The sequence below is a fragment of the Caloenas nicobarica genome, chromosome 5, assembly GCF_036013445.1.
Source record: "Caloenas nicobarica isolate bCalNic1 chromosome 5, bCalNic1.hap1, whole genome shotgun sequence".
Classification (NCBI taxonomy): Eukaryota; Metazoa; Chordata; class Aves; order Columbiformes; family Columbidae; genus Caloenas; species Caloenas nicobarica.
In genome coordinates, this window is record NC_088249.1 from 25,121,099 (window position 1) to 25,142,734 (window position 21,636).

The window sequence follows — 21,636 nt, forward strand, 5'->3', positions numbered from 1 at the left end:
AAATGAGAAAACTTACATCCACCATTGCAATTAACTTCACTTTGATGTTCAGCCTTTGCAGCATCAGTATTTTACACATTTTTTAATTCTCTCAAAAGTCAGTACGCACAAAATAAGTTTTCTTCTCACACCTACAGCTGATGTTGGCAGGGGCATTACAAAACGGCTGAGTTATAAGAAACTGAGGGAGCTAAGGAGCGGAGCATTTCCTCATGCATCCCCTCAGGCTCGCACCCAGCCCTGTCACATGTCGGACTCTCCGTCGCGCTTCGCCTTTCCTGCCCAGTCAGCGCGTTTCCCGCAGCGGCGGCCGGAACGCTGCTGAGGTAATTTCTCTGGCTGTACGTGCGGTCAGAAACCGGCCGCCGCGACCCGACACCCTTTCCAAGCTTTCCCGAACACGGGGCCCCTCCCGCGCCTGCCCCCCGGCAGCGCCCCGCGCTCCCAGAGACCGGCGGCGGCTCCGCCAGCTGCCGAGCCCACAGGGGAGCTGGCTCCGGAGCCTCGCCCCGGTCCCGGGCCTCCCGCCGCACTGCGTTAGGGCGGAGGAGCCGGGGGCAGGCGGGGGAGCCCGCGCTGCCGGACCAGCCCCTCAGGGTGCCGCGCCGGTAGGTACCCCGGCACTCCCGCCCTGCCGAGAAGCTGCGCTCCTGCCCGCCGCCCGGAGCTCCGGTGCGGGGCTGGCGCGGAAGCACGCAGGCCCCGTCGCGAAGTGCCTGGGGCTCGCGGGCTCCGCGGCGGGACAGGACCCCGCGTCAGCGGCAGCCCCGCTGCCGGCACAGAAGGGTTAAGGGCTCAGCTCCCGTCCCGGAGGCGGTTGGCCTGGCTCCGCCTCCCATTCGGCCGATGGCACGTTCCATTTCCCCCGCGGGGTAACTCCTCCTCCCTCCGGCTCGGCGGCTCTCCCGGCTCCGCAGGAACAGAGCGCGGCGCCGGCGGCGTGCGTATTCACACCCCCCTGCAGGCTGGGTGGTATGGCCCACGCGGCGCCGCGCTGGCGGGGGGCCCGGCCCACCTCTTCCCTCTCGCGCCCCTCCCCGCCGCGCTGGGTGGTGGTAGGTCCCGCTCCGCCTCTCGTCCCCCCCCCCCGGCGGCGGCGCGGGTGGTGCGTCCCGGCAGCAGCCGCGTCCCGGCCGGCGCCCGCCCCCTCCGCCTTGTCATTGATGTTGTTGTTTTTGTCGCAGGAGCCGGAGGCGAGGCCGGGGCCGCCGCCGCCTGTGGCCGCCGCAGCAGCCGCGGGGCCCGGGCCGGCGCCAGGCATGTCGGTGTGCGGGGAGGCGGTGGGCGCCGGCTCCCTGCCCAGCGAGCTGGTGGTCCACATCTTCTCCTTCCTGGCGGGCCCCGACCGGCTGCGGGCCTCGGCCGCCTGCTCGCACTGGCGGGAGTGCCTGTTCTACCCGGCCCTCTGGCCGCGCCTCCGCCTCAGCCTCCGCGTCTCGCCGGCTGAGCGCCCGCGCCTCGAGTTCCTCATGCGCAAGTGCGGCTGGTTCGTCCGTGAGCTCCGCGTACAGTTCGCCGCCGACAACTACCCCAGCGGCGGAGCGGGGGCGGCGGCGGCGGCGGGCGAGGGCTCGGCGGCGGCGGGCGACGGGGAGGCGCCGCCGCTGTGCCCGCGCTGGCTCGACCTGCTGAGGACCTACCTGGAGCTGGTGCTGTGCGTCCTGAGCAGCGTCCGCAACAACAGGTACCGCTGCGGGCCGGGCCCGGGGTGAGCGAGGGAGGGAGGGCCGCGCCTCGCCCGGCGGGGCCGTGCGGGGAGGCGGCGGGGGCAGGCGGAGCCCCCTGAGCCGCGCGGGGCCGCGCTCCGGCCGTCCCGTCCGCCCCCGGCGGCGGCGCCTGTGGGTGACCCGCACCGGCCGGTTCGTGCTGGGGCTGCGCCTCTGGAGCCCCGGCGCGGGGGACACCCGCGCAGCCGGCGGGGGTGACCCAGGGGCGCTGCCGCCAGCTGAGCTGAAGCGGAGGCGCGCTGCCTCGAACTACCGATTTTTGTCGTGTTCTGTAGTTTGATGGAGAAAATGAAGGCGGACGCTTAGTTGGCAAGCGGCTAGTCAATATGCAAACCAGATGTAGCTGTAGTAATCAGAACTACTTCGTCCTTTTGAAAGAAGGAGGAATGCGGCTCACATGGAGCAAGGGAGAGCTGGGAGTTTGAATTTGGTGCCTAATGAGGCACCTTTCTGACTTTAAAATATAAGCCTTACTATGGACAGGCTTTAGACCTCTTATGCATGATTGAAATATAATTAATCTCTTGAAAAATTATTAAAGGAGTTAAAGTTACAGCACCCGTGTTCTTGTGGAGGCAAAGGGATGGAGGACTGCCCCAATAAAATATTTTCACCGTTCCGGCTGTGAGGATTTTTGGTGTTGAAAAGCTGAGCGTGCATGCCAGCTCTTGTGTTTGTTACCTGCTAAAGTAAGGTTTGACTTGGTTTTAACTAGGAGGAGGGGTTTATGTTTGCTTATTGAAAAAATACTTCAGATGTCAGACTTTCTTGACCAAATTGAATTTAAATGGTAGAAACATTTTCCCATGCTTTGGAGTTAAGATGTGTTTAGATCCTGCTTTTTCAGACTTAGCTTGGCAGGGTAAATAATCTCCTCAGGTTGGAGTTCTTTAAAACGAAAGTAAGTGCATTCTCTTTACCGTGTGTGGCTGTGATCAAGATAAATATCTTTTAAAAAAGATAATAATCAGATATCCCAATATATGGCCTCTAGTCAGTGCCTAGGACGGGAAAGCAAGGATATTGCAGTCAGGTTGTGATGTGTTTGGAAAGCTATGCAAATTTTAGGATAGGAAATGGTTAATATTATTTTCCCTCTGTGTGCATATAGCTTCACCTATCAAGAAAACAAGAAGCTGCGAGTATTTCAGGGTATCTTTAAGATGAATTAAACCTTGTGGATGGCTTTTGGAAAACTGTCTGCACCTGAATCATGGTCTGGTCACCGCTTTTTGTTGATTCCAGAGGGAGTAGTTTGAGGCCTCCTTGCTTTTTTATTTTGAATTGTAGCAAGAGAACTTTAATTCCTCGTTGGTTTGTGATGAATGCAAATGTGGTGTGTGGAGTCTCACTTTCGGTTCCCCTGCTCTGTTGTGCCCAGCAGGTACTTCCTGCGGTGCAGCTGTGATGGTCGAGGGTTATAAACCTTACTGCTGTAACCTTACTGAAACATCTGAAAATGGCTCCTTGGTCCCCGCTCGCCTTCACCTTAATTTATTTCTTGCCCTGTGAATCCTCAGTGTGCAAATCATGATCATCTGTCTCGATTGGTCTTCTCTTGCCTTTGAGGAGCTGTTGAATATTTGGGAAATCCAGCCAATGTCATAAGTGGAAAAAATATTGAAGCTATGTTGGTGATTATCTGATCCAAGACAAATATCACCATGTGGACTTGGAATTTTAAAATAAATAGTATCTGCAGGAGATGTTGCCTGAGGGTTTTGTTGGAAAAACTAAAATGCCTTTTTTTTTTTCTGTCTCACTAAAATATGAGACTGTCAAAATTTAATGTGTTGTGAGAAGGACTTTGGTCACTTTTTCTTTTTCAAAAGACTTGTTCTCTGTGGCCTTATCTGAAACTTGTACAAGGACACTTGCTTTCTAAAGTTCTTTTTACAGATTCTGCATGTACAGTGTGGCTTAGGGCTGCACTAAAATACCGTGTAAAAGTAGCCGTTTCTCATACCTGTTCTCTGGTAGGTCACTATAATTCGGGTGGTAAACTAGAGGTAAAAAGTTTACAAATTTGATAGGATTTGGTAGTACTGTACTTTCTTGCTCTCTTCAAATCATTTGCATCGTGCTCTTTTGTTTTGAAATGAATAATGTATGACTGGGGAACACAGGATACCTGGTTATTACAGCAGGCTTTTTTTTAGCATTTAAAAAATTGAGTGGGTTGATTTACATTAAAAACTTGACCTTTTATTCAAATTTACTTTCTGAATAGACTCCTTTTTTTTTCCTTGATTAGGTTTTTAGTTTATTTTGATTTTTTTTTTTCTGGTGAGGTAGCTACCGATAACAGATCAGTTTGCACGTAAAACACTGTTTTTTAGCTCTTTAAGTAGTTTAGAGATTGAAACGAGGTGGGAACGAGCATTAACATGGGTCAAATAGCTGCTTAGTCCTTACTGTGACTGCGTGTCTAAACCGGAGGCTTTGTCACCTGCCTGATGCTGAATTTTGTCTAAGGAATGACCATAGTCCAATCACTTTATTTCTCTGCTTCTGTTTATTCATCTGTAACTCAAGGATAATTAATAATTCCTTCTTGTGTTTGCAGTATGCTATTGTAATTTCCAGAATAATGGAAACGGCAGTGCTTTTAACTTCTCCAGTGACGAATCGCTGTAAATGCATTCCTTTTGGAATTAAGTTTAAAACAGGATGATTCTTTCATAACTCCTGTCAGCCCTTATGATAGTTTTTTCAGCAGAGAAATTCAGAGAATTTCCATCTTACGCTTCAGAACTGGGGAGGAAGAAGTCTACTTCTGTGAAATGCTACGCTGTTTCTTAACTGTGTAATCTTGTTTTGGGCTTTTAAATCTATTATTAAACAGTACAGTAACAACCCCCCTCCTTGCAGGAGGAAAAAAAAAAAAAAAAAGAGTACTTTAGATGGCTCTAGAATTCCTTGAGGTTTTTCAATACCGCAGGACCTGAGAAACATAACAACTAAAGTGATGCAATTCCTAGATGATTTCTTGGGTAGAGGAGAATTATATGTGTTTTTGCTAATAAAAGCATTTTCCGTACAACATAAAGTCGCCATTTTCTAAGAAAGTCTGCCTGTTAAGCCTCTGGAAAAATATTTCAGAGTGACCTTTGCTAATTCTGATGGAATTAAGGAAATAACTACTTGTCTTCAACTTGGTTTAAAACCAGCTGATAGTATTCTGACTATTACTGCTGGCAGCCAGTTGTAATCCAAAAAGCTATGTTCTAGGTCTGCCTCATATTTGAGGTAGAGCTTGAGTCGCCATAAACTTTATTTTGTGGGTGGCAGCATATTACTCCCAAAATATTGCTTTAATAGCTCTGGGACCATGATGAGCTCTAAAAATCTGTAATTTACCTAATTAAAAGGCACTAAAGTAGCATTTATAGTGATCTGTAGCTTTCCAAGAGCTATTATGCGTATGACAGTAAATGAAGCAAAATAACAAGGTATATTATTGTTTAAACACTTGATATTCTACTTTCTATTAAAATAAAAAAAAGGGCAGGTTGGTGTAATGTTCTTTAGCAATATCAGGAGGGACAAGTTGTTTCTTGGTGGCTCTTAGGAGATCCTAATAATCTGTGCCTTCTCAAACTGATCTTTCAAAACTAAGCTCTGGAAGGCAGGTGGGAGGGCGACAAACTTTCTGTGAGTCATTTCAGTGCATACAGCAGCTAATAAGCAACTGCTGATCATTCCGTAGGAAAATTCTGTGTTCTTATGTAACTCTCAAATCCCAGCGTGTGGTTTCTCCTCTAGCTGCTTCCACAGGACGACAGGAGGGTAGTGATCCCCTCTTGCCCCTTCCCTCTGCAGCACCTTAATTTGTGTGACTTGTTTGATCTCTGGTGTGGAAAAAAAAAATGCAGATGGTAGTAAAACTGTGGTATCTTGGTGAAGTACGGTGTCTATCTTGGAGTTGCCAAAAATTGGTGAATCGCTCAGAACAGCAGCTTGCATCTGTATTTGAAGTTTTCTTATGACTCTCTTCTATTGGTATGAGCAGGCAGCTGAAAATGTCAGAAAACTAGCATAACAATACAACATGTGCCTTACCACTTTGTTCATGTTGAATGTAAGCAAGGACATTTTCATTGTGTAGGCTCTTTTTTTCTTTAATTATGCATTCAAAAAGACCCACTAAAACTGAAGATGGAGCCTAGTAAGAAGCTTATTACTTTTAGTACACCTCTTGAGCTAGTGGAAAATAAATCGTGCAGAAATCTCCTCAAAACACATTCTTCCCCAGCTGTGTGTATGGGTAGTACATAGGATTGAGATGCCAGAGTTACTTTTAGCAGAAGGCGACAACTTCTAAATAATTTTATTTAAATAGAAATCACTTTACTAATTCTATGAAATAATGAGATATGAGCTGAATGCCGTAGAGATTTATAGGACACTGCAAATAGTAGCAAAAATGTAATAGTGTGTTGAACTGTGATCAAGTTTGTTGATGGTAATGACTGTACTGTGAATGGAAAAATAATGGGATGTTTTCATTGCTCAAGTTTTGAGGTGGAGAGCTTTTCCGTGCATCTCTGTAGTGCCTGCAATGGCAGTCAGATGCAGTAAAAATGTGCGGGATACTAGTAAATAGTGTTTCATGTGTCCTGTAGTTTGGTGGCTCTGAAATTAATACCTGCTTGCGGTAGCATTCATGGGGGGTATGGGTAGCACAAAACAAGACCTGTGTGTGATGTGAATATGCAGGCAATTGAAAATGGTTTTGAAGGTTGCGTTTTGTCTCTTGGTTCTCAGCATTAAGTCACAGAGATCAGAAGATAAAAAAGTGTAATTATAGCATTGGCTGTGAACACTGCCTTTCACACCAGCTGGAGGTTTCTGCTTCTTTCCCTGCCATACCAGACCAGCTCTTACAGCTTTTGAGGAAAGAAGAGCCCAAAATACTCTCGGAGGTGATGCCAGTGTCCTCAGATTTCCCAGCCAAGCTTACTCTTCAGTAGGATCAGGCATTGCCTTTTTCCATTGTAAAGAGCATTGAGTATGTGGGCAGGGCTCAGTTTATATTAAGTAGTCCTGTATTTAAAAGACTAAATATGAAATTGTTAGAATTTCTGAAATAGTTTTCAAATCTAGGTATTTGGCTCTAGTATGCATCCAAATTGATGTGAAGCTTGTGGATCTTGCTGTTACGTTGTTGTTCACCTATAGAAGAAAAGTAGCAGGTGCAAGAATGGATAGGTTTCAGGAAACTAGTGTACACTTACTGAATACAGGAGCTCCAGAACAGGTAAATTATGATTTATGATAGATACCAATTACAGACTGCAGTTCATACTTACTTAAGAAATGTAAAACTTGACTGCTTGCTAGCTCCCCTGCCCCACTGGTAGAATATCGGCTCCAGCTGTGGAGGTGGTGAACTGGCACCAGAGCTTCCCTGTGCTTTGAGAATTGTAATTGGATTGTGTTTTCCTCAAAGCTCATCTGAAATACTACCATATGATTTGTAAGACAGCAGAAAGAAGGATTCGTGTAGCTCGCTTAATTGTCAGCTACACGTTAATTGGCATCTACTGTTTAAAATTAATTTAACTCATGTATCCATTTGTGATGAAACTGGAGTTTCTGCCCTGTGCAGACTAGTCCTTGCATGTTAGGAGTAAATCTAATTTACAGCATGTATAAATAAAAAAATGTTGACCTGAAACTTAGTCAGTTAAAAAAAATAAAAATACAAGTAAATACCACACAGCTACTCTAAAACTGTAGTAATTTTCATATCTCTTGCTTGATCTTTGTTCAGAACAGAAAAGATGCAAGTCAGAGAAATAAACTGTACTAGGGAAAGGAAAACTGACTGTCCAGCACACTGAGTCATGTCCAGCATAAACTTAGAGGTTGTTTTTTTTAGGTACCTCTTTTAAAAATTGTAATTTTATGTCATGGTGCACCTCTAGTCCTCTTCTGGTCACCGATGGGAAATATTAGAGGAGTTTCTCCTAATTTAATGTAACAGAAATTAGACACCGAAGGTGTGGGGAGCTTTCTCTTTTCCTGTCTGAGATTTGTGTTGCCTTGATGGAGGCAGGTTTGGGCTCCCGTTTGTAACCCAGCTGCAAGACATAACTACTCAGACAGGGTTGTTTGTGGTTGTCTGCTACTTGACCATTAAATGTTAAAAGGAATAGGTATTGGATGTTTTCATCTGTGACACCTGACACATATGTTGCAAGGATTAAAAAGTGCATGAAAGCACTGCCGAAAGTTTTCTTTATGGCGCTGACCTGCTGAGAATCCTCCTGTGGTGACTGAAAACTGGCATTTGCTTTTACAGCTGGATTCAGCAGTTTATGTAGCCCTCTTCCCTTTACACTTCGCTCTCATTTTTTTGTAGATCCATATGTGCCTGTATTTTGGGACAGTAGGATGTTTCCCAAAATAGACCACGTGTTCCATGTAATAATGTGTTATTATTGTCTGTGTTTGTCTTATCCAGAATGATTCCTCACAGTGTTTTAATTTGGTGTACAGATTCCTTTTTATTTTGTCGTTTTGTAGGAACCTCCAGAAGTTAAGTCTCTTTGGGGATATAAGCATTCTGCAGCAACATGGAAGTATATCAAATACATACCTCGGCAAGGTTGACCCCGATGGCAAGAAGATTAAGCAGTAAGTTATATTTGTAAATTATTAAATACATTGAAATAATAAAAATGGATAACAGAGCAGAGATTTTCATGCCTGCAATACATGACTGAGAAAACTTTAATTTTTTTAATAGGATGAGAATCTAAATTCTTAAATTGAGTTCATTTCTGTTCCTACTATTTACATGAAGTGGTCTGGTTTTGTGGCTTTTTTTTTTCCCCATCTGAGCAGAGTGAGAATCCTTTCTTTCCTCTTTAATTGTGTTCTAGAAACAATATTATGTTAATGGCACAAAAGGGGAGGAGGGATGGGGGGTTGTTACCAGCACCTCTGCTGTTGCTGTACGTGAAAAAATTGGAAAGGAAGTCGTCTGTTGTATTTCACAAGAATTGAGGACATGTAGCAAGTAAACTCAAAAGAGAACAGAAACACAACTTATTTCAAGTTGCATCTCAAATCTAGGTTATGTATTTGCAGAATTCCTGGAAGATGATAGTTCACAATGCGCTTGTTTAGTTCAGAGGTGTATTTTAGCTTGCCATAGTTACATTATGGTACAGTCCTTGAATGCTTACAATCCAAATAGCTAGCTGTTCTTCTTTGGAGAACATTAAATACAATGTGAAAAGCTACTGATTTATTGACTAAATTACCACAGAGGGAGTGATGCTAAGTTAACTATTTCAGCAGTTCTGCTAAAACTTTCCATGTAGATAAACCCTGAATACCATAACTTTATTTTGTGTCAGTTTGAACATCTTTATCCCAGTAGCGTGGGAGTGGAATAAGTACAGCCGCTCCAGCTCTTTACTATTACTTTTTAATGTGGTTTTAGAACTGGTGTAGGTATCTCATCAGATCAATGTATGTATGTGAACACAACCATCAAACTAAATGTTTGGCCCTGACTTAAATTTGCCAAACAGTCAAAATATAGATGTGTGTCTCATACTGTGTGTTTGTCATCCATTATGCTTAGATCACAGAACTTAGAACAATTTGGGATTCTATTGAACCTATGTACTGTAGTGCTGTGTGCAGGTAAAAGGCTGATCTAGTAAAAGCTCCTTTTTTCATATCCTTTGTTGCGAAAGCATAAATATATAATCAAATCTTTGTCAAGGGGCTTAGAGAGCCATCTAAGCAGATGTTTACTCAGCTGAGTGCATAGTTAAACATTTCTTCAAACAAATAATGAAAATAAGTATGCACATTTCAGAGCCATAAACCATTCAAAACTTATTATCTAATTTGAGTTAGTCTTTTAGGTAAATATTGACCTTTGCACATTTTGGAACGAGCAAATAAATGCTATTATACCTCTCTTTTTGATTGGTTTTGATGTTGTTTTTTTGGTTTTTGTTTTTGTGGGGTTTTTTTCTAGAATAAAACAATGTATTTGGGACCTGCTAGTCCTTGTCTAAATTAAAGGAAAGCTGATAGTGTTCAGTGTTCTTAAGCTCTCAACAGTAGCAGCAGATTTATTTTAGGGCTCCTTAGTCTTGTCTTTGGTACTTGAGGTTTGCATCACTGAACTTGCAAAATGTGGTTACTGATAACTAACACTGAAAGATATTGAGCAACCTTTGGAGACTGCGTTATTGGTAGTTGAGGATTTTTGGAACCCAGACGGTGATAAACCTTCCGAGCTGTTTCAGGAACTTCTTGCAGTTAAAGCACTCGGAGAAGATGTGGGGCTTCCTCAAGTTGGTAGTATTGAGCTGGGTGTAACAGACCATGGGTGAAATCTCAGCACAGAACCATTAGGCTGCTCCCCCAGGTTCAGACTAAGGGTTGTTCTGAGGGAGAGGAGGCTTTGGATTATGTTTTCAAAAATGTACTTTTGCAGTGATCAGCATGGGTTTGTAATGCTTGTGCTTTTTCTATATTGCATGTGTCCCTGGTTACTTTCTAAAATTCTCTTTGCAACTCAGTTCCTTAGTGTTGGGAAGCTCAGTGTAAACAGTGCATTTGTCTTGAGTTGAACAAAAGGTAGTTGTTTAACATTTTGGCTTTCTGAAATCTGCTTCCTATGATGGATCCGTGTGGTTCAGATAGTTTGCTTTTCAAAAGAACCAGTTTAGCCTCTGTTATTAAACAAAAGATTTTGATTGATAGTCTTTAATTAAACAAATAGGCTCCATATGGACCTTAGTAATATGTTTGTTTCCTGTCCAGGGCGATCGATGTGCTCCAGTACTGGTCAGGACTGGTTTTTGGGCTTAAACAGTAACTCAGCCTGTCTAGTCAGGCTCTGGTCTCTCCTCTGGCTGAAAGCACTACTTGGGGCATTAACTGTGAAAGTAATTTATTCTGAGTTTTTTATTTTTTTAAATGCTTTGCTCCAATATGACTCTTCGTGGTTTTCAGGTGGTTGGTGGACATCCCGTAATTGGGAGTAAAGGGAACTGATGAAGTACACTTGTTGAGGCATCACTAGGTTACATTGCTTTCTTCCATGTGCTGCGCTCTGCTTATATTTTGTTTTATAAGTGAAGTTTAAGATAACCGTGTGTAAGTTGGCATAAATGTGGTACTACGTGCAAGGCAGTTGAAGTAAAAATTAATATGGTAATAAAGTAGGTGTTAATTCCCAAGAATTCACTTAATGTGTCTAAATTTCTAGATCACAGTTCAAAGTATTTTTGCAAACTCCACTTAGATGCAGTCTGGTTGTGAAAAATAGAATGTGCATAGGAATTTGCAGGGGAGGAAAAAACCCTGGTAGGGTGTTTGGAAAATTTATTTGAAATATGTTAAAACTAACAGCCTGTGGTTTATATTGTGCGTCCCATCTGGCCTTCTATAAAGCAGGTATTAAAAACAATCCAAAAGTGATCACTATTAAATATTCTCTATTGACATGTTTGATCTCTTTTTATTGAATTGGCAAAGAACTGGGGAAAGTTTTCTTAGAAGCTACAGGGTGGTAGACTATCAGCACAAATCTAAATACTTGTATAAATGCTTTGATGCTTGCACTAAAAAGTTGATGTATAGCTAGCATTAAATCCGTATCTCTCTTTTGAAAAGTTATTTACTGCAGCTCCCATAGGGGAGAAGGAACCACCCTAGAGCTGCAGAGTTCTGTAACGTATTTCTTTTCATTGAGTTGTGCAAGTACTAGAGCAGTGCTCTTCTAAACTTAGATATATAAGTTTTATCAGAAGCGCAATTTAAACAGATTTTTAGTGCAGTGAGGTATATAGATGGTAGTATTCTACTGAGTATCTCAAAATTGATTTGTCATCTTTTCAATTGTTCTGTAAAATATTACAAGCACTATTAAGATTGACTACTTGGACTATTACAAAATAAATTCTACATTTGCTGCAACCATTACAGCACCTTTCATAGATGTTTATGATGAGAGAGGGGAGGGAAGAGTCTTTGTTCCTTGGAGGAAATTAGAAAGTCTCCTGTGGTAGAACCTTTTTCTTTGGGCGATTGTCAGAGAATGTGCTTTCAATTTAAGCATTGGCAGGAATAATTATGAAACAAACTTTGCCAGGATCAAACAAGGCTCATCTGAACTGTAAAATAATTTAGGAATTAAAATAGTGAAACTACATTATCTATGACTCTTGACCTGTTGTTTAAAACTGTGTTTGTGTCACAGTTGCTGGTCCTCAGTTTAAAAAAAATATCTGGAGAAGATCTGGGAGAACTGAAGTCTTTAAACCTGATGACTGCACTAAGCAAAACCTTGGGAACTGCGATGTGTAATAGATAAATACAATAACCACACCAACTTTTCCACTTAGAAAAGAAGCCAGGCCCGGCAGACCCAGCATGTTCTTTGCTGAAGGAAGAAAGCACGTGCAGGGAAGGGAGAGGATGAGTAAGGATTTGCAAGGGGAGAGGATGAATAAGGACTGATCTCATGTCTTTCTTACAACAGGATTATGGGGCATCGAAGGTAGAAGGTGACAGGTTCAGTGCAAGCAAGAAGAGGAGGGAATCGCACTGCAGAGATCTTTGGTTTTGGATGTTACAGTTGCTAAAAGTTTACACGGAGAAATTTGTAGAAGTGAGGTCCCTGAGGGTTACTGAGTACAGAAAGCCACCTCTGGCTCAGGAGGTCTGAGTTAATTTTTTTTTTTTTTTTTGAAACTAGGGAGATATTTGAGAAGTATCCTTATGTGCTTTCCTTCTTCAGTCTTAAGGCGTTAGTGTTTCTCTGCTGTCAATCAGGATACTGGGCTAAATAAGCCTTTAATTTTATCTGGACATTATCTTGAATAAAGATACATGGATGAGAATAATAACTTTGTAACATTGTTTTGTTTAGATGTATAAAGTATACAGATACTCATAACAACAAAGGAAAAAGTGTTTTATGCAAACCGTTACCTGATTTGAGGCACAAAGATTTCTGCTCATCTTGTACGGAGGTCTTTGCATCTTGTTCCCTGATGTTTCATGAAGTGTCACAGCCCGGCTCCACTGCTTCCCTTTAATGCTGATCTCTCCTTCTGGCTGACCAGGGTTTGAGATCAAATGCTCATCTACACGTGTGTTCTAAAATGAATATGCTCAAAGAACACTTGTCATTTGGGCAGGGGGGCTCTTTTGGGCCTCATGGGACGAAGACTGGAAAAATATTTGTTTGGGAAAAGTTTGTAGAGTTTGAACTATTTGAATTTAGTATTCAAAATCTTAAAATAGTTTTGTTACTGTCTTGAATTAAATATCTAACTTAAAGAACTTCCCTTCATTAAAAAAATAAAGGGGAAGGAGAGGTGGGATGCATCAGAATAAGTTAATAATAATCATCAGCATAATAAATGGCATGAGGATTTTGGCAGTGCTGAGAATCACCTGGCACTGATAATCTGAGACTGAAATGTTACAAGGTCCAAGTTGTTTTGGTAAAACTTGAGCCTGTTGACACTTGAGAATCTAGTTAGCTGTACATTTGGAATTATTTAAAGAATCTTCTAGAATCTTCTCATATGTTTGTTCTTTACCCTTAATGAGCCAAGTCAAGCAGGTGGTTTCAGATAATTCTAACTTATACTCAAAGTCAAGTTTCTGCAGCCTTTCATTGAAAATGACTTTTTTTTTTTTCAATAATGAATTTGCAGTTCTGGAGAGGTTAGCAAATATGAAAAGCTGTTTTTAAAAACAAGAGCTGTGTTTTAAAAGCATTACAGGTTTTCTTATTTGCATAAAATGTGTGTGGGAGGGTGTTAAATATGTGCTGGAAAATACATAAAATGAGGGTTCATAGTGTGCCACTGTTTTTTGAAGGATAAAGTACATAATTTTTCTCAAGTTAGTTTACAATTTGAAACCTTTAAGTGCAGTCAAGGTTAAATTGCTGTGGGAGGTCTGCAGAGTCAGGTTCTAACATTTGTAGTTTATAAGAACCATAATAATAGCACCTTCCTGCAGAACAAGACCATAAATGAAAGAAGAATAATTCTTGAATTAAAAAAAAAAAAAGAATGGTATGCAATTGGTAGGACTAAACCATGTTTAATAGGATCATTGTCTGTTTTGTTTACTTGCAGAATACAACAGCTGTTTGAAGAGATATTAGGCAATAGCAGGCAATTGAAATGGCTCTCTTGCGGGTTTATGCTGCAAATAGTAACTCCCACATCGTTGTCCTCCTTATCAAACCCCATAGCCAACACCATGGAACATCTGAGCTTGTTGGACAACCACATCCCTGGTAATACCACTCTTATCACTGCAGTTGAATTGGAGCGCTTTGTGAATCTGCGTTCGCTCGCTTTGGATTTCTGTGATTTTACAGCTGAAATGGCAAGAGTCCTGGCTGACAGCAACCATGTGCCTTTGCATCGACTGTCCCTCCTGGTCCACAGTGTTTCCATAATGCACAAGTCATTGGACAGCATGCCAGAAGATGAGAATTGGAAGGCGCTGACTCGCAACAGCACTAATCTTCGGGTCTACATAATGGCTTTTGATGTCAAGAGCGATGATATGTTAAGGATTCTTAAGCCCAGTATCCCCCTAGAGAGGATTCACTTTGACAGCTACATCACTTGTGTTTCAGGGGCTGTCGTTGACCTCATATCCAGGCAGTACGACAAGTTCCTCACTCATTTTATCCTAATGAATGATGTGATAGATATGTCTGGCTTCCCAGATCTTAGCGACAACCGGAATGAAGATCCACTTGTCTTATTAGCCTGGAGGTGCACACGGCTGTCTCTTCTAGCTGTTCATGGTAGGTAACACGTTGCATGGGCATAATATGTGACTTTGAAGTACTTACAACACTTCAGCCTTTCTAATCATTATGTGTTTGGTGGAGTGGTGTTCAAAACTCTTCTCCACAGTTGCTATATGTGCTGTTGTTTCTTATGCTGGTATTTTTCTGTTTGAAAATATGAAGATGTTTATTGTGTATGAGTTCTAAACATACTTGCAACTTACTAACTTCTGTTGAGAAGTCACATAGGATTTTATTAGGCCGCTCGCAGAAATGAGGATAACCGAGAACTGAGCATTCCAGGAGGCTTATCCTGAAAGTGATCTGTGCTGTGCAAGTTGCACTAAGTGGCTGGTTTTGTAAATGTGACCACTGAAAATATTTACTGTTTTACTGTGAGCTTGTATGCTGGCAAGATGAGATGATTGTGCTTCCTGTTTGTAAATAACATGGCTGAGGTAAAGAAGTGTGTCCCCAACTTGGTGGCAGATGAAGGCTGAAAAATACAATGTGGAGGAGGTTGCCTTGCTGAGTGCATTGGTTTCACCAGTAATACCCAAGCTAGGTTTATCCCACCTATTTATTTGCTAGATAATAGTAAACTGAAAAGAAGGTGTGCATTTGTATTCAGCTTTGTCATCAGTACAGTACGTGCTAGAAGTTACAGTTATTTTGCAAATTTTAAGGCACCTGATACTGAAATAATGCAGAATAGGGGTTTTTTTGGTTTGTGCTGGAATCAGCTTCTCAAGACCAAGTTAGCATGAAAATGCATGAAGGAGTTAAGTAATGACTCTGTATTGTGTTGCATAAGAATGAATGCCCGTTTCCTCAGGCTGCTTGGGGGAGTAAATCTCCAGCCATTCAGCACAAACAGGAGAGACCTTCAGCAGTCAAGGTTGTACATTCAGATTTCCTTTGGATAAAGTCAGAAGGTCCTGCTGCATTTGCTAGAAAAAGTTTTTCCACTGTCTTCTACTGAAAAATTATATGGGAAAAAAAAAAATCAATTCAACTGTCTCTCCTTTATCATTTCCAGGTCTGACAGATACTGGCACATGACCATACCACTCTAAATGTGGATTTTGGCAGTTTCTTTTAACATTTGGATACAAGTTTGAGGATTTTTTTTTTTTTTAAGGCATTACCTGAAATTGTCCTCCTGCTACAGGGAAGTCCTCTAGTGTGTTATCTAAACTTAAAAAGATGGCAATATATCTGAACATAAGCTAGCCATAGTATCATTTAATATCAGTGCATGTGTATTGAGTGGAAAGTATTAGTCTGTGCAGAGCACTGGGAAAGCAAACATTGCCTGTGATTCTGTCTAGCAAATGGTGGTTGCTGCATCTTCTTTGGAGAGATGCTGTGTATACCTGGAGGAGAGAATGGCCCAATATCACCCTTCCTCTGACAGTGGGATTCGGATTCTATCCCCTTCTTTTCTCCCCTCCTTGCAGCAGAATCTAGCTGAGCTGCTCACAAATGCCTCCTGATCTTTTTTGAGCTGAGAATATGACTTCTGTGGTACTACAGCATAAGCATCTTTCTTCTAGAGTAGCAACTGTGGGAAAAACGTGACTAGGAAGAAAGATCTAGGATGCTGTGATGCCTCAGTACAGCATCTTAGCCTCACGCTTTTATCTTCTGAGGTTTACCAGATAATGGTTTCCAACTGCACTTGTCACGTTGTTCTTGGTATTATCAAGCTTCCTTCAGGAAAAAATGATGGTTTTGTTCAAGGTGCCATCATTTGCTTTACATGTAATACTCAGGTTTTTTATCCTGTCTCTTGAAGTGGCGATTCTTCAGTTTCCAATACTTCTCAGTTCATGTGAGTTGGGCTTTTTATTTGTTTTGTTTTCCCTTTTTTGATATTAGTTTGCTCTGGAAAAAAAAAGGCTTTGGTTTACATATAGTTTTGCCTGCCCCTTGTCACTGACCAAAAGAGGAGGGGGAAAACATACCCTAAGGACGCTCTTTTCCTTGAGTACCTCGAGATTTTATTCTGTGGGAAGTCATATCTTTCCACCCAGGTCGCCTCTTCAGGAGCAGAGGGAAGCTGATTGAAGGACGTTAAATACATTATTGCAGAATAAAGGAAGGGTGTGAAGAGCGTGTGTGGTCCTATGGTATGGGGACAGTAGAATAGTCAGAGTGGTATTGTCTGATATTGTAAATAAAAAGCATCGTCTATCTATGGGGGTTGAAGTTTGTTTTCTTTTTTTTTTTCTCTCCTGCTTAAGAGAAGGACACAGCATGTGGATTTTCAAGACTTTGTGTTGTAAACATATTGTGTTACGTATGATATTCTCGGTTTTGTTCTGTCCATGAGCGAAACTAAAGTTAGAATTTTTACTGGAATGGAAAAACAAATTATGATGTGCGGGTGGTGAATTTGTTTTTCAGTGATATTTGTAGTGAAGTGATCATTCCCTGTCACCTCTGAATACTTAGCCAAGCAGAGGCTTTTTGGCTGCTGAAAGGTTACTGAGAAACTTCAGGCAAAATTTTTTAAAGGAGGGTTAATTTACAATGAGATTAAGTTGTTCCAGAACATGGAGGATCTGACCTTGAGAAGTTATAGCAAAAGCCATATACCTGAACCACAGGGATGGCACAGCAGGGGACTTAACCGCAGTTGTTGTTCCCTTTCCTCTAGCATTTTCTGTCAAGGATTTCTTTAGTAAGTTCCTTTACGATCAAGATAACTGGAAGGTGCTGTGAGCTCCTTCAAATCCTGATAAGGGAGTGTCATTGTACAGGTGGAATTTTCGATTGGATTTCATGTCCTACAGCCTTATTGACAACTTCATCTTCTGTGGGCAGTTATGCTGGAGGTGAAGTATCAGCAGAGGAAAATTGTGGGAATTCATTCATTCCTAATGGCTAATATACAAGAAATGAGCCATACAGGTGTGTGCAGGCTGCTCTGTTGAAAACCTGCCTACCTTGGGCAACATATTTACAGGAAGCGTTAGAGATGAACAGCAGGAAAAAGTAAAAGAAAAAAAGAATGAAAAATATCTCCTTTATTACTTTGACATTAGTTTTCTTCATTCTTTAATTAGCTGTCTTATTTTGATACATTATGATAAGAGCATGTTAACTGCGTCATTGAAGACCAAACCATGGTTAGTTTTTATTTCTCACCAGCTTAATTCCCCACTTCAAACACTGTGCAGACTGCGGCTTTGCTTGGAATCTAAGCGGGCACCTCACCAAGAGACTTAGCACCTGTGAGAACCATGACGAAGGCAGAAATGAGCCTATTGCAGAGGAAGGGTTGACTCGGCAGAGCTTCCAAAAAGGGAAGTTCCCAGATCATCTGTGGTTTGCATCTGAATAAGGGGGAGCTCAGCATGTGCCTTAGCCAGGGTACAGAAAGCTGACAGGTAGCTGGGGAGTAGGTGTTTTTAAAGAGGGATGCCAATATATGCTAATGGGAAGAGAGGGAAGCTTTGTAATTATTTTTAATCTCAGATAGAACAAGAAGATATATATGTAGATTTTTTTAAAAATTATTATTATTTTTTATTTTTTTGTTTTTAATACTGGCGTGACCTGTTTTCTGGAGAGGCTTCTGGTTGCTGCATGTTGGGTTTTTTTGTTTGTTTGGTTTGCTTTTTTTTCAAGTTTACCTTTAATGCAACAAAGGCAAACTTCAGATTTTTTTTTTTTCTAGCACAAGCACAGCTTCGAAACAGTCCTTAAAATAATTGATTACCCACTTTTTTCATTCTATTTATTTATACTACAAAATAGATTACAGGAGGTTTGAAATGGTAGTTACAACTTACCTTGGAGTAAAGAAGTTCACTTTTCTACAAATGTTAAAAGAATTATATCTAGAAAAGCTTGGTCAAGCTACCTGGGATATTTCTGATACTTCTGTATTCAGAATATGAAATGAGGATTTACTACTTCAAACCAAAAAAAAAATACTGTAGGGGAATTGTTTCAGATGGAAGGTGACAAAATAGGTTGGGGAGGATGTTTAGAGGCGCTGGTATTAAGTACTTCAGTAAAAAAAAGCCTTGTACCAAAATGACAGAGTAATTTTTTTTTTTTTTTTCTTTCCTCCTTCCTCCAGGTTACACAGTTTGGGCTCATAATCTTATAGCAATTGCTCGTCTTCGTGGCTCTGACTTGAAAGTTCTGGAAGTCACAGAAGAAAGCATTGATTTCGACCAAGGAGAGCTGGCTGATCAGGATGTGGATCCCGTGCACAATCTCATCGAGCAAGTGTCTCTGGGATTGGGTCGACCTTGGCACGCAGTCATGGACATCGAGCTGCTCAGTGTCTTCACTGAGCCAACCCGTCACTTTTACAGGGAGATGCAAAGCTTCAGTGAAGGCATTTAGCTCCTTATTTACAATTCCTGTGGTTACATATGCAAGTAGGGTCCTATTATGTTTTGGTTTTTTTTTTTTCTTTTAGTAGCGTGAATTAACCCCTTTTGTGCTGTGTTTAATCAGTATTAGCTATATAGAATTATATATGTGTATTCTACTTCTTGATCAAAGAACGTAGTCGGGTATTGGTTTAGAAGCTGAAAGTGGCAGTGTTTAGGGTTTTCACGGTTAATGGACTTGTCTACCAAACCTTACAGAGATACAGCCAAAGGCTGTCTGAGGTTGCCGGCTAACTTTACTTTTATTGAGTAACTGCATTTTGAATGATTTTACTATTATATCGGAGTTCCGTGCTCAGGAGCCAACTCTCTCAAATCCCCATATCCATAGCCTGGTGGATTTCTGTGCCGTCATTTTGTGCATCACCTGGTCGCGTGCTGCTTCATGGGCTTGAAGGAAGAGCAGTCTGTCCAGGGCGGTTCCTTGTAAGACCCTCACCCTGCGTTGTGTCACGTGCGGGTTCTGAAGCATGATTTAACTACCGTTCTCAGCTTTTCTTAGCTGTCAAGCGGTGGTGTGAAACACTAGCTTTCCGGGTACCTGCGCTTCCAGATTCACTCCGTAAGCTGTAGTCTGTCAGATTCTTTGCAAGCTCCTCCTCGTTTATTCTCATGTTCTGTCATCTTCCTTAAAAGTTAGCTTTGGGCCAAAGTTTAAAATAAAAAACCAGGAATGTGCACTCCGATGAGGTAAAAACATAACAGTGAAGACTCAAATACAAAGGTATACACCTGCAAACAAACATTAGTCGTGAAATCCCTAGCAACCAAGTCACTGGATTTTCTCTGTCAGCGCCTGTGTCAGCTGCCAAAGAATAGATTAAAAACGAAGAAGTGCCCACATGCTGGCAGGGGCAGGCCGACTCTTGGCCTGCCAGATACTGCTAGATTGTAATATATAAGGTCGAATTTCGACCTGTGGTACACAGCTGTGCTGTGGCTCAGTCAGCAACCTCAGAACTCTTAACAAACATGCACCTGTTTCACTGTGAATAGTGAATGTAAAGGAAGGGAAGGAAACAAATACAAAGCTTGTTCTATCACAGGTATGAGCTGCTATGATGCATGAAGAACATTCCATGAAGTATGTTTTAAAATCTTGTTATATCTGAGAGGCTTTAAAAGCCGATTTAACTGTTTCAGGGCAACCGCGGTACAGACGTGGTCTCTGTGAGACTTCCACCTGACCCCAGTTTTAAGTGGTACGAATGTTGTGCATTTAATGTTTAAAGGACAGTCTGCAATAATAAAGTAAGTGGCCAACGTGGGTGCCCAGCAGTGCTGAGACCTGGCTGCTATATTGTAAGCTTTGGAAAACACAATTTATGCAACAGATGTCCAGATATGATTCTATTTATGGAAAAAGTTTATATGTGTTTTACAAATGGTTTTACCATCTTATATTAAAATGACCTTTTGACAGGTGTGCGCTGTTTTGTCTCCAGTGAGCACATACCATGCGGATTTTATATGTACATCAGTAGAGTGAATCCACTGGCACAGTGTGTGTATATGCCAGATGTGGTGAGATTTTATCTTATAAATGTGATCAGATAAAAAAAAAAACTCCTGACAGAAAATGTAAGGAAACCAGCTGAATGTTTGAATTGATGACTGATGTTGTATGGTTTATGTTAAATGTATATTCTTTTAATCAATGAATAAAGCATTAAAAATTGATCGCTGTATAAAATACTTTATTGTATCAGCATGAAGATTTTTAGAATTAAAATGCAACATTGTTCATAAGCTGTGTATAACTGGTAGCTCCCATTGTGTTTAGGTCAACAAAAGAGTCAAAAGTCGTACAGTAATATTTTTTTAATTTGGCTGAATTTCGTCAACGTTTTTTGAGGAGGTGGAGGAAGGGGATGGCTGCTTTGCTAAAGGTCAGACTATCAGACCCAGTTAGCACAAACAGTATATCATGATATGACTTATTAATTAGACTGATACAGTAAACTGTGGATTGTAGACTATAGAAGACTATTTTTGAGAAATTCCTGCATCCGTTGCAATTGCTTAAATCAAAATCTAATGTGCTCAAGAAAAAAAAAAATGTGTAGTACTTTTTTGGTGTCCCACTATTAAATAGATTATGAATACCTGCAATGCTTCAGTTTGACGTTTTATCCATACTTGAAGTACATAGCTGCGCAATCTGAGTGGAAACTGGAGATGCCTGGTAAGCTGCGGAGGAGCCGCTGTGCCCCGTGATGGCTGGTTGTGCTGTGAGAATTGTCGGAGTGGCTGTTTGGTGTGTGCGCCAAGCACAGATTTCATTGGAGCTTCTGAGTGTCATTTCATGACAGTCCAAACTCCTGCCAAGTGTGAGAATTGCACTGCTTGTTGTCTGAGCAGATCTGGAAAGCAAGATCATTTACTGACTTACTGGAGAGATGCTGTGGGTAGTAACGATCAGGTAAATACAGCTTTTCAAATTCCAGTAAAGTGACATAACGGGACTTGGTCTTGGTGCCCTTCAGGGCTCAGCCTCAGGAGGCAGGTTTATGTGGCACTTAAATCTGACAGGTATTGTTCAGCATCATCTGGACGTCAGATTTGGTGATAAAGTGATGAAGATTTCTGGCTTTTTCCCTGGAACTTCCTGAAGCAAATGCTGCATCCTCTCGTGTAAACAGAGTTGCAGGAGGTTAATTTTTATCTCTACAGACCACAGGGTTTC

The 21,636-nt window shown here is 41.8% G+C and overlaps 1 protein-coding gene across 1 annotated transcript; it reads left to right on the plus strand.

The window, feature by feature from the left end:
* The first annotated feature begins 212 nt into the window (after positions 1-212).
* FBXO33 (F-box protein 33) lies at positions 213-21,039 on the plus strand. The gene is made up of 5 exons (XM_065635988.1): positions 213-326; positions 1,185-1,684; positions 8,259-8,369; positions 13,865-14,550; positions 18,629-21,039. Exons 1-5 carry the CDS (start codon positions 213-215, stop codon positions 18,898-18,900), a joined length of 1,683 nt encoding a protein of 560 aa, XP_065492060.1. The 3' UTR covers positions 18,901-21,039.
* Positions 21,040-21,636: the final 597 nt, after the last annotated feature.